This window comes from Neolamprologus multifasciatus, chromosome 9 (assembly GCF_963576455.1).
Source record: "Neolamprologus multifasciatus chromosome 9, fNeoMul1.2, whole genome shotgun sequence".
NCBI lineage: Eukaryota > Metazoa > Chordata > Actinopteri > Cichliformes > Cichlidae > Neolamprologus > Neolamprologus multifasciatus.
Window position 1 is genome coordinate 15,135,941 of NC_140447.1, and position 13,348 is coordinate 15,149,288.

The 13,348-nt window shown below is 38.4% G+C and overlaps 1 protein-coding gene across 2 annotated transcripts in view; it reads left to right on the forward strand.

Annotated features, from left to right (window-relative positions):
* The window catches only part of cntnap2a (contactin associated protein 2a), a 389,684-nt gene that overhangs the window by 301,974 nt on the left and 74,362 nt on the right, over positions 1–13,348 (forward strand). For both annotated transcript variants that reach the window (XM_085173176.1, XM_085173177.1), the window contains exon 16: positions 10,588–10,744. In XM_085173176.1, the coding sequence (XP_085029302.1) occupies positions 10,588–10,744 (157 nt within the window). The remainder of the gene's footprint in view (positions 1–10,587; positions 10,745–13,348) is intronic.

The following is a 13,348-nucleotide window of genomic DNA, read 5'->3' on the forward strand; positions in this document are numbered from 1 at the left end:
AGAATATTGATTTACATTCATACCCCATAGAGATCAATGCAGACAGCAGAATAAAAGCGTATTCTCATCCATGCATGAGTTTGTACATACTGTGAAGCAGCTCTCTGACAGACACCTGTCAGTCAGCGGGGTCAGAGAAGAAATCGATAATGACCGCTCTTATAGCTGCAGTAAGAAAGGCACAAACTAAAAGGTGACGCCTGAGACAGGTTTATGAGAAAGCCAAATAGGGTTATGAATGCCATTCTGGCATTTCAACTCAAACTGCCCACCTTTCTTAAAAGCCATTATCTCCTACACTGGGGATATGAGCAGCTGAGCATATCAAGTGCCATTTTGGATCCACTGACCTTTCAGTTCCTAGTCTGACTGGCAGGGGTGTGATCCCCTGATATGAACTGAGCGTGGCCCTGGTACTTGTGCCTAGTATGAGCAATTTTAATGGATATTATGGGTGTTATGGACTTTAAATGATTGTTGTCTCTGTACTTCAGACCAGTCTGGCATTACAATCAAACCACAAGCTCCTGAAATTTCTGCTTTTATATAAGGCAGACACTACACCTGTCTATTTTTTTTTCATTGCAAAAGGGCAATAATTACAAAGTCTAATAGTCTAACAGATACAAAACTGTTTAAACACATTCAAAATATTAAGAATTTGATGTATATTTTAGAAATGTTGGAACAAAAGCAGGTTTACTGCTCTGTAAATGGCCAATTGCTTCACAGTTAAAGTGAAATATTTTCACATTCTTGTTTAATAAAGGATTTCAGCTCTTTTGCCATATTTTGTCCTTTTATTGTGCATCACTAGGTGACAAATAAATACAGCAGCCACAGCACCCAGATTCTTTTACTCTGAAGCCATATTGTTGCAATATGGTTTGTCTTTGTCTAGAATATATTTGGATACAAAGACGTTAATGAGCGACTCAGTGACTGCAAGATGTCCAGGTCCTGTCGTTGCAAAACAAGCCCAAATAATCACCCCTCCACCAGCATGGTCGACAGTTGGTGTGAGGCATTTTTGCTGACATGCTGTGTTTGGTTGTCACCAAGCATGGTGCTATGCAACATCTCCATTGTGGTGCTGTCTGTCCAAAGATCATTGTTCCAGAAGTTTTGCAGGATCTTATTTTCAGATGCAACCTTGCAAACCGAAGCCGTGCTGCCATGTTCTTGTTAGAGAGAAAAGGCTTTCTCCTGGCAACCCTTCCAAACAAACCGTACTTGTTCAGCCTTTTTCTAATTGTACTGTCATGAACTTTTCAGATGCTAACTGAGTCCTGACTGACTATGTATTGATCAGTATTAATGGCACTTAATTAGTAATAGCTTTCAGCATTACACCTTGCTTGCAAAGATTAATCTCTGTGTTTTGAATTTTTTAATATTATTTCTCAGTGTTAACATTTTAAATGTCTTTCAACTATTTGCAGTAATAGTTTTAAATTCTGTTGTTATTCATGTGTTATACATCACATTTATTGTTTTAGACACAAGACTGTCTACGATGATGCCATTTCTGAATTAGATATAACAATATATGAGTTTGGTTCTAGTCATAATATAAATATATAAAAAGGCTGCTGTGGACCCGTTTGGTTCAGTGGGACTCATTCCGAATGATCAGATTACTTGCTAAGATCAATAGTTGTAAGACAAGGATCTTACACTTTCCTGATCCTTTTTTTTTTATCCACTTTCTTTCTGTTTCTTGCTGTCAATACTCTTATCTCACAGTTCCCAATATGTGTCTTTTACTTCTTCTTTTCCTCTTTCATTCTTTGCTTTTACTGTCTACTGCTCATGTGTCTTTGCTTTGGGGAGTATGAGTCTCCACAAAATACAGCAGAAATGATGAAAATAAAGACGTTAGCTTCTCTGGATAAGAGCAGGGATAAATATATGTGAGTGTGGCTGTAGGTGTGACTATGAGCCCGTTATGTGTGCTTTTGGGATAACAAATAGATAAACCCATCACAATAAGTGCTGTTGTGTGGCTGTCCCCGAGGACAGAAGAGGAACACAGCCCCGGGCCTTATCAGTCTGTCATGTCTGATTCCTCATCTCCCATGAACATTTAGCACTTTTGTTGGGGATTTTGCAATGAAGGAGAAAGTAAGGGGTGAGGATGGCTGTAAGGAGTGACACCAGAAACATGACGCAAAACATTTTTAGCATGTGTGAGTGTTTATTTATTCATCATTTTATTTTGGAGATCATCTCAGTAAATGTTAATCCAATACTTGGATCTCACTGACGTGGTTCAACTCTAATTTCTGGGTTATCATCTGGCCCAGGTAAAAATGTGAGTTTGATCGGTTAACCCTGTGGCCTGTTAGGTGTGTTTCATGTTTCACAAAGCTTTTAGCTGGGATAAGCTCCAGGTTAGATGAGCATGTAAAAAGATGGATTGATAAACCCCTTTTTGTCTCCTGCTTTCTAGAGAGTGTTTTTTTAAAGGTTGTGAATGTGTTTTTCTTAACCAAGGAAAAAAATTTGCACCTTAATTGTTGCCTGTGGTCTTCCAGGACGAGTGTTTCTGAGCTGGCTGGTGCATTCATTCATTTTTCAGAGTTTACCAGATTGCTAATTTGGCCACTCCAGATGTTTTTTCCATCTCGCTGAAAGGTTTACTTTGATTTTTCAGCTTAATGATGGTCTCCTTTCTTTGCATCGACAAATTAGAATTAAGCCAAATTTTCACACACAGAGGATTATCTACTGCAAATCCTAAGAGAATGCAGCACATTTTTAATCACTTTTATATCAAATTCAAAGCAGTTTTCCTGTTGTTTTGATTCGGTCAGATGGAATTTTGAATACCCACATTGATGTTTATCATATTTATGTGGGAATTGTGATAGTTTGCACTAGGGCTGTTGGATATAACGATATATATCGGATGAAGATATTAAAACATCTATCGTTTCATTTTACGCTATCGTTTGTTTCGTGGTGTCGCAAAATAAACTGTTTACGGCAATATTTTTTCATCGTTTTGATGGTCACTGTAGTGGCTATATTAATTTCTTAAAGTTCTCTCGTTCTCTTATATTTAACATAACCACACTACAGACAGACAAGCGCCTGTTTTTATGAGTTGTTGTTAGCAACAACGACGGTAACAGCATCGAGTGTCTGCTTGTTTATGTTCCACATACACCTTTCACAATAAAGCTCAAGATCCTGTTGAGACTTAATAAACAAAATAAACTGAATCACGTGAAAGAGCAGATTATTTATGGATGAGAAGTAAAAAAGAGCCGCCAGGTGCTAAAAAATAAACCTTAGACTCAAACGTTGGAACAGGCTTTTTCCCGCAGCACCCTGTGTAATAAATACTCACAAAGAAAACTGAGGCCTTTACAACTTATGTCTAAAAATGTATCGTTTCATGCATCTGTTAAAACACTCGACTCCAGCTACATGATGCGCAGCTGGAAGTCGAGCTGCCCGAGATTCACAGAATTTAAAGAAAATGTTACATTTTTGTGATTTATATTGTTATCAGGACGATATCATTCTTATATCGGGATATGAGATTTTGGTCATATCGCACAGCGCTAGTTTGCACCTGCTTTTTAAACCCAGGACTTTTGTAGATGCAAACACATGGTCTCTGTTCTTCATATACTCACAGACATGCTCTTGCACACACAAACATGCTGCTGAGCCTAATCTTGGCAGTGCCCTCTCTCTCTGCGGATCTCCGTATGAACTCCCTGCCAGTACGATTCTATCTCTCCTCCCTCACATCTTCATCCATCCATGCTGTCGTGCTCTCATCTCCCCCTCCGCCCTCTTCCTTTCGTTCTCCGCTCCTGAGTTGTTTGTTTTGGCACGGCCAAGTGAATCACACAGGAGAGTTTAACTGGCACAATACATAGCTCTCATTTCACCTGATGCCCTGCCGTTACTCCTACACATCTTCTCCTGTCTCCTCCTTTTCTCGACATACTCTGAAAAACAAATTATGAAATGGGTCAAGTGGACTTTTTTCTGTGAAAGCAATTTTGTGCTCTCTCCTCACCTTTTGAAAAACCTGTGTTATTATATGGTAAGGAAAGTGAGAGGCCAAGCAATGAGTTTAAGGACTAGCCGAGTGATGGAGGAAATGCACTCGGAGGCTTGGTAATGTTTACCTGGTGTAGCCTAGGATTTATTTACATTTCCTGACAGACAACACAGGCACTAACTGATGTTGTGTGAGGGAATAAAAACATAACGATGATTAAAAAGAGTACAAGAAAAACATAGTTATAGGTCTGTCCTATAGCTATGATGAGCTGTCTATAAAGTTAAAGTACAAAGGGCAGTATTAAACTCTCTCCCCTAAGGGACAACTCATTATTGTTAATTATTGTCAGCAACGGACACAGTTTTGTGGTATTCTGAGACTGCCATTAACCATAATGTTTAATTATTTTGTACTATTAACAGCTACTGAAGAGCAAATAGCAACCATGTATCTACAGTATTATATGAATCATTAGCTTGCAGCTTTTTCACCTTCACAACTGTGATGAATTTATCTTCAGACACACTTCTTGTAAGTGTGTCTGGATGCAGTCCTTTACATGTTTTGGTTTCTGTCACTTCTGCAGTGAACCTCTGTGACACCTACAACATAACCTATGCAAGGGGCCTTGTGTTCATCTCTTGGCATTTCTTATGAGATGGCAGTTACTATGTTCTTTGGGTTTTTTTTCTTTTTTTCTGTCTGTCTCTCTCGCTCTTTTCCCACTTCTTTGTACATCCCCTTACATCCACTCCAATAATTTTAATAATCTCCCTTCAGGAATTTGCTGACATCTGATTAATGCTATGATTATTATTCCTTATATTGAGGCTATGGCTATTATTCTCTCACTGAGCCATTCAAAAATTGCGGAGAGAAAAAAGCAGACAGACATCCATAGGAGGAGGAATAGATGGTAGTAAACAGGCCAATCACAATACTTGCTGACTGTGTCAAAATTACTTGTACGTACATTTCTAGGAAAGTGTATTTCAGGTTACCACTCAGGGGTTGAGAAAGGTTTGCAGTCACAACCAGGGTCCTTCATTTAATAAGTGATTAAATCTAAGAGGCAAGTTAATATATATTACGGTCGAGTGAGTTAATATTTTGTGTGCTGGAGGGTGGTGTTGCTTCCGGTGACAGCATGGAGATAAATGCTCAGTAACAAGAAAATAATGACATCCCACGGCACACTTGTACCTTCAACAGATCCCTTTTCGTGAGCTCAGTGGGTGTGATTGTTTACACCTGAGTTTGCTGAGTGTCTCAGCAAGCTGCTGCTTGATTGTCATACTGTATTTTTACTTTTTACTGATTATTGCACTGTAGAGGCTGGTGAGACACAACATTCCATTGCAGCCTGTGTATGTCTGAAAAACCATGCAAAATGATAGTGAGCCCTTTTGAGCCTTGAACCTTGAATCTTAAGTTCGTGGTACAGACACAAGGTTGCTTTCTATTTAAGCACTAGCTACATTATTAAAATGACAGGTGATCAAATGCAACTTTTTGACCCCAGCAACAAGCATCACCAAACACAAACTGCTTCTGCACAGTTTGTCTGTTAGTAGCTACTACTGTATTTCCAAGGGAGAGAAAAACATACATGCCACACTGATAAATGGAGAGAGATGTTAGTAAGAATTTTTTTTAAAGGTAAACCTTGCTCACTGCTCTTTGTATTATAATTTTATAATTTAAATCTTACATTAAGTGTCCTCGTTTGTTTTAGAGTTTACCTTAGTTTAGTTATGGGGGAACCAAGGATGGATGTAACAAAGGGTTAAATGTAACAACATCCCCCTTCCTCCCTGATACTAAATTGTAGAGCATGGGTGGGAAACTCCAGGCCTGAAGGACCAGTGTCCTGCAGGTTTTAAATATAACACCTTGGGTCAACACACCTGAATCAAATGATTAGTTCATTACCAGGCCTCTGGAGAACTTCAAGACATGTTGAGGAGGTAATGTAGCAATTTGAATCAGGTGTGTTGGTCTCAAGGACACATCTAAAACCTGCAGGACACCAGCCCACCACCCCTGTTGTAGCTTTATGAAGAAGTATTCAGATTTTATGGCAAAATCACAACTAAGAACTTTTTTTTATTCAAGTGTATATTTTGATTGGTACTGATACTGCAGAAACTGGAATTTTGTAACATTATTTTTTATTTCATGTCAAAATTTAAGAACTCAATATACACAAATATTATGTGAGATATAAGTGCTGGAACAAAAAACATTTTTACTATAATCCCTGGACTCCCTTACATTATGCTCGCTAAATAATGTTTTATGGAAGTTTGTTGCAAAACTTATTGAGGTAAATTAGTTTAGTCTTTTTCCAGGTTGCATAAAAATACCAGGCTGTTTTGTCCAGGCAAAACTGGTCAGTTTGCCTGGACAAAACAGCCAGTAAAATGATGTACTATGCTGAACTGGTTACACCTAGGGTACTGTTACTAGGTTACATCAAGGGCAGCAGACATCAGCTCATATATACCTTTTATGCTAGCTTTATAGTGAGTAGGGGTTGGAAATCAGCTATGCTGTTTGGGTAGCATCTGCTTATATCTTACTGAATTCAGCTGGCTAAATCCATAAAGAGCAGTGAATATCAGATGCAAAGAAAACTAAAACAGATTATTATGTGCCTTATTTATAAGTAATTCTGCACCATGAAGACATCATAGGTCATCATTCTTTTATTACTCAGGTTGTATCTTCATGCCGTCACTGGAAGCAACACTAGGTTCCAGCATGCAAAAAAAATTAACTCATCCAGTAGTAATATAGATATGTCAGATTTAATCACTCATTAATTACATTAACTCCAGGTCATTTCAGCCTACTCTAAGCCCTACCCATGGCCCGCATTCAGTATTCATTCTGAATGATTTGCTATAAGTCTCTTTAAAAAAAAAAAGGATGTATAATGAACTGCAATTTACTACAAAACAACACATCTCTGTAAGTTCATGTTCTGCTACTTCGACAGGAGTTTGTGAACATACTCCTACTTGCTTACAGTCACTTTTATTTCACTTGTGGATGAAGCATTTTTGTCATCGACTTCAGTGAAATATAACCTCAAGTTCCCTGCTCTGTGTGCGTGTGTGTGTGTGTGTGTGACCTCAGCAGAATAGTGAGTCAGAAAAGAAAAATCACTATTCTGAACCAAGCTTTAAATGCAGCACCCACAGCACAGCCTTACTGTGCATAATCAGACATAATTACTGGCTAACCTTCCATTATCAGCACAATAACGGTCATTTTAAGTCCTACTTACAGTGATAAATTAGCAGTCAGTACATGTGTGTATTTATGTGTGTTTGGTGTTTATAGAGCCCAAGCCTACATTAGGCATAAGCCCGAGATGCTTTTTCTCCTGTGATGTCTTTTTTGTGCTGTAGAAAGAGGATTGTGAGCACAGTTATTGAATACAGGCAGTTCCTTTGTTCATGCAGTCATAAGTTTTTCCTAATGCTTAACTACTTTTACTCTGCAGTTATACAAGAGCTAGAAGGAACATCCCTTTAATTATGTGTTTAAAGTAGTCTGCCCAAGGTTTTATGGGGCCTTAGAATTTTGATTTGCGTCCCCACCACTCACCTCAGCACCACCAGTATTAACTATAGATTGTCCATGGTTGATTGTTTATGCATTGTACAAGAAATACAATCATTATCATGGCGTGTGTGTGCTGGAAAGAGATCAAATAAACCAGCAGAGAGTGCTTTTACAACCAAGTTATCTATTTTAATTGGTTTTGAAATGTGGTAATGTGCAAAGGGACACAAAAATCACGCAGTTTTATAAAGACCCAGATTTTATTTTCTTGTAATGTAAGAACAGAAAATATTTTATAAATTAAATCTAAACTTAAATAAGAAATAATTGAAATACAAAATATTCATTAAGAAGGTTTTTATTTACAGAGAATGATTGGCCTAAGATTTAAAAAAAAAACTACCTGCCCTGTCATATTAGAAGCTAATGTCTCTGTCAACAGCAAAACTCCCTCACAGGTTTGTACATGCTGACCTGGGGGAAATGATGCTTTGTCAAAAAGTCACACATCAGCTGAAGAAGCACTTTGTGAAGCGTCATGAGCTGATGTTATTGCCGGCGTTGTTGTGTTCTAAAATATATCCACTGGGGAAATATTGCTGGAGAATCAGTTGATGAATGAGGATGAGCTTGTAGCAAATTCAGATATCTCAGGGAAATAATATGTAAAACAACAACGCTGAAAGCGGGTCTAATTAAATAAAACAACTACCTAATTGAGGTGTAACAATGTCGGAATATAACCACAAAGACCCCAAAATGATTATGATTATGTACGGCTGTTATCAGAGTCAAGACTGTGAATAGTAGGTCTGTTTCATAATGAGACAAAGGTGCTAGGACATGTTCAGGATCCAGCGATTGAGCCTAGACCAGGGGTCCCCAATCTCAGTCCACGAGGGCCGGTGTCCCTGCAGGTTTTAGATCTCACCCTGGGTCAACACACCTGAATCACATAATTAGTTCATTACCAGGCCTCTGAAGAACTTCAAGACATGTTGAGAAGGTAATTTATCCATTTACATCAGCTGTGATGGATCAAGGACACATCTAAAACCTGCAGGGACACCGGCCCTCGTGGACTGAGATTGGGGACCCCTGGTCTAGACCCTTAGTTCAGAAAATCATGGTTACATTTCATTACAGAAAAAGTAATTCGATAGTTATTTTACACAGAAGAAAATCTTTAACACAAATGAATGTGTGTTAGGTTTATGCCTTGGCTGCCCTAAAATAATAGCACTGATAATTACCAAAATATCTTTTTTTATTTGTGTGCGTGTATTGGTTCATCCACTAGTGTGTGCAAGCTCTTTAACTGAAATTGTGTTTTTAGTGATAAAATATAATTATTGTTGTTATCCACAAAATTTCAAATTAACAGTTTTATGAATAAAGCTGAGAAAATAATAAGGTACAATATTATTGTTTGATTAAGATGCCAAATTACAGTTACTTGCATTTCTAAAAAGAAAAGTTGAAGAACCTGAAGAAAAGTAGTGGATGAACATTAGGCTTTATCAGTTTCTGGCTGCTCAAATTTAGGTATAAAAATGTGAATTCAGTTTTTTATTGGCCTGATAAATAACAGTACAACTTTTAGTATGAAACAGGTTTTAGACAATTAAAAATATATATTTGTGTTTTCTTGTTTTTATGACACTATACCTTCTTTTTGGTTTCAAATTGTAAGTTACTGATACTGTGAACAAAAACAACAACAACAAAAAGTCTATGTGTCTGAAAGCAGTACTTGATACTAGTACTGGGTTGTTTGCTAGATGGGTGCCATCTGTGATAACCACTGACTTAAATGTGAGACTATGAGGTCTAACTTTGACTTAAATTCAAACTTGGCCTCTCTATTGTACAAAAATACGACAATACACACACACACACACACACACAAACACGTGAATTGAGAGGATTGTGAAGTCTCTTGAGGAGGCACTGTTAATCCTGTTGACAATGGCTTGTCTGAACAGTAGCTTGAAGAGAGATGAGGCTAATTCTCTTTATGAAGGCAGTAACCCCACAGGTCACCAAAGCCAAACACATAACCATTTAGACACACAATAGAAACACGTCTGTTTCTTCTTCCTGGAGTTTAGCCCCTAGTCCCACCCCCCCAAAAAATGTAATAATTCAGTATATCACACCTCTCAATGCAATTGTGCTGCATCAAAAGTCTGCTTCAATTCCCTTCTGTAAAAAATGGGGCTCGGGAGATTTCATTGTCTCTAAAGAAATTTGACAAAATGATATTGACAATGCGGCTTATTTTCTCGGAATAAAGAGGGAAACGTAATATTGTTTCATTCTCTCTTGCTGTTATTGTGATATATTGCCAGCCACCGAAATATTTACACCTATCTCTCTGCCTAGTTACTGTCCCATGCCAGAATACATTATCCGTGGAAAAGAAAACAATATTACATTTCTTATTGAAAAGCAGCGATCCTTCACCTTTTATCCACTCATTAAAAATCACACATACACACATGAACGGGCACATACAAACACAGAGAGGTGTTTGTGTGTCCGCAGATGTGGTTTTGAAGTACCGACACTCACTCAAACAATTACATGCAGTGGTTTGTGCATAGAAAAGATAAATGTATGCAACGGCGCTGAAGCTGTTTTAATAGATCTGTAAAAGCACAGGTGTGATGTGTGTCTAAGTGTGCCTTGCGGTCTCAAAGGCATTTACCATCCAGCTGCATAAAACATGTTGAGCAAATGAGTTATATTCACCGTGCAGCTGCCAATTGTCACTATAATTCACATGGACGCAAAAAAAGAGCCTCAAACAGTTACAATTTTGAACAATCAATCACCTGTAACTCTAGCAGCACAACTTTATTGCCTTTAGAAAAAGATGTTTTAATCTGTTTTGTGCACTTCTCTGTCAGGGTCACATTGACATGTTCTCCATTTCGGAAATAACCTATAGGCTTCTTTTCTGGATGTTTGTCTTCTATCCCCAGACGGGACACCCTACACGTGGTGGGTTGGCAGAGGGAACGAGAAACACTTCTACTGGGGTGGATCGGGGCCTGGCATCCAGAAATGTGCCTGTGGCATCGACAGGAACTGCACCGACCCCAAGTACGACTGCAACTGTGATGCTGACGTCAAACAATGGTGAGTCAGACTTTAAAGTTCACTGTTTTAGTTTTGCAATTAGAGAGCCATTTCTAAGTAGTTTTCAAGCTACTAAGTAGCTCTTTTTTTGTATTACATGAATACTACATGCATCATGGGAAAGCCTTTTTCCTGCATTATGCATTAGCTTTTATCCATAAAGCTTCTTGGAGACCATCTTGTGCAGCTAAAGTCTTCATTTTTACCCACTGCAAACTACTTTAATCTTTCTAATAACCAGGATACTACTTTTATGATAATAAGTTGAATGCATGTGTCGTAGAGAGGAAAGCTAACGCTACAGTTACTAATGAGTGGAGAATTCAGTGGTGACTTTTTTTTGCCAACCTAGATAAAAATGATTCTGTCACTTATTATCACTAGGCTTTTGCTATAAAAACAAAGAAGTTTCACAGGGTTATGTACATACATACCACGCTCACTGGCACTTCAGTAAGGAAGAGGAGTGTTTGTTATTCCATTAACTCACCCACAGATTTTCTCACCAGGGCAGATGAATTCCTCAGACATACCTCAGACATTTAACTGCTTCTAAAATAATTGCAGTTTATATGAAATTGTAAAGGTCAGTTTGTCTATTAACTGCTTGTTATGTTTAATACCGACCGTCGATTCTTCTTATTTTTCTTACCGCATAAGCTGAACCCAAAAATGAAAAACCCACGGAGTATTTACATTTTTATTTATTTATTACATTTTTGATAGCACTAAATTCGTCACTTATGCTAATGTAGCGTTTGCATTAAGCTGACAGTGCAATATCCAGCCTTAACTGGACAGTGTGGTGATGTGTCAAACTTCAAAGGCTGATAGTGACTGAATGATGAATGCATTCATCATTCAGTCACTATCAGTGATGTGTTTATTTAAGAGGGGTGCTTACATCCAGAACCAACAGTTTGCGTTTTAAAGCTCTTTTAGCCAGCTGATGGATATTCTCATTAAAAGCTGTTGCATCGCTGTTTGTGAGTGTGTGTATGCATGTGCCTCCTCTTTGAGAGTAATTACTGAGCATTAGCAAGAAGAAGAGATTTAATTTGCTTTCATGTCTCCCTCCTCATCTCGAAAACTGATGAGATTTACAAATAAATTTTACAGTGCCTTGTTCTCTCTGTTAATATTGTACGCATCAGTGTCTTATTGTTTGTCTAAGTTAGCTTTGAAATTTTACCAACTGTTTGCACTCATTACCCATACTTTTGGCAGCACATAGAAATGTGCAAGTGTCTATCCACACATGCTTACTCAGATGCACACGTCCCTGCACGCTGTCTTTAATTAGAGTTCTCATTAGAGTTCCAGAATGCATTGGTCAGCACAGAAATGAAATTAAAATATGGTATCAAAGACAGACGGAACACATGAAAACATAATCTGCAGCCACTTCTGTTTGCTGGCGAGGAAGCATTACAAAAAAAACACTCTAATATTGTACAGGAAGTCTACAGTGCTGTCTGACATGTAGGTGTGAACATTTTCACATCAATAAACACGCATGGGCATAAGCAGAGTCTTAGAGGAAAAAAAGCAAACAGTTCAGAAGCCTGAAGAGGAGAAAGGCTGGGTTGGCTGGGTTGCAGTTTGCAAAAAACACTCGGAAAAAAATGAACAGACTTCTATGAAGGAAAGATTATCCTCTATCAAAGCAATTGTAAGAGAATATGTGGTGAAAACAGCAAAACCTAATGCACAACATGCAGGCCATTGATGGAACTAGGGCTTTTGGAATTTGTTGATAATTTTACTATAGCAACAGGGTGAATACAGATACAGACATGCTCAGTTTCAGCAACTAAGTCCTGAGGTGACAGGGCCTTATTGTGACTGAGCAGACTGGCTAAAGACAAGAAGAAAGAGCTGAAGGTGTCTGCAGACGGTCCTCAAAGAGGATCACCTGGCTAGATCTAAAGACATCTATCGATGTCTAAAGGGTGAATCTTGAATTTGATCTGTGTTAAACACAGCACACCTAACCCACTACACTGATGTAAACCTACTCAAATTAAAAGTGAGACTTGATTCATTAGAGGTAATTGGATCAGACCCTAAATGGTGTTTAACCTGCTAGCTATCTAACACAGAGCCTGTGTGATGTCTCATTGCACCGATGTGAAAATAGAGCAGGTAATTCTCTGGTGAATTCACACTGTGTGAGTGAACTCCTTGTATGCAGCCTCCCTTACGCTCCCTTGTCTAAATCACATAACGTGTACTGAGGTGTAAACATATCTGAAAGTGACTATTTCATGTGTGCTACATGTAAAAAAGACCAAAGTGACAGTCTTGATACTGTTTGGAAGTTTACTAATAGGCTCAGTTAAAAGTATTCTTTAAGTAGTAACCAGTACTACAGCTGGTACAGCATCTAACAGCATAAACAAAAGAAAATCTTCATTCCTGTGGATAACACCTCCCCCAACTATAGACTTGCAAATGCCCACTCATGTTGTCCTACCCACATAGCAGACAGGTCTGGCCTGGATCTGGTGTCAAGCCGGCACTGCTGGCTGACTTCTGGCATGGTAAGTGGTATGTCATCCAGATATGGGCCAGGTCTGGAGTAGATGGCACTGCTTATGTGAT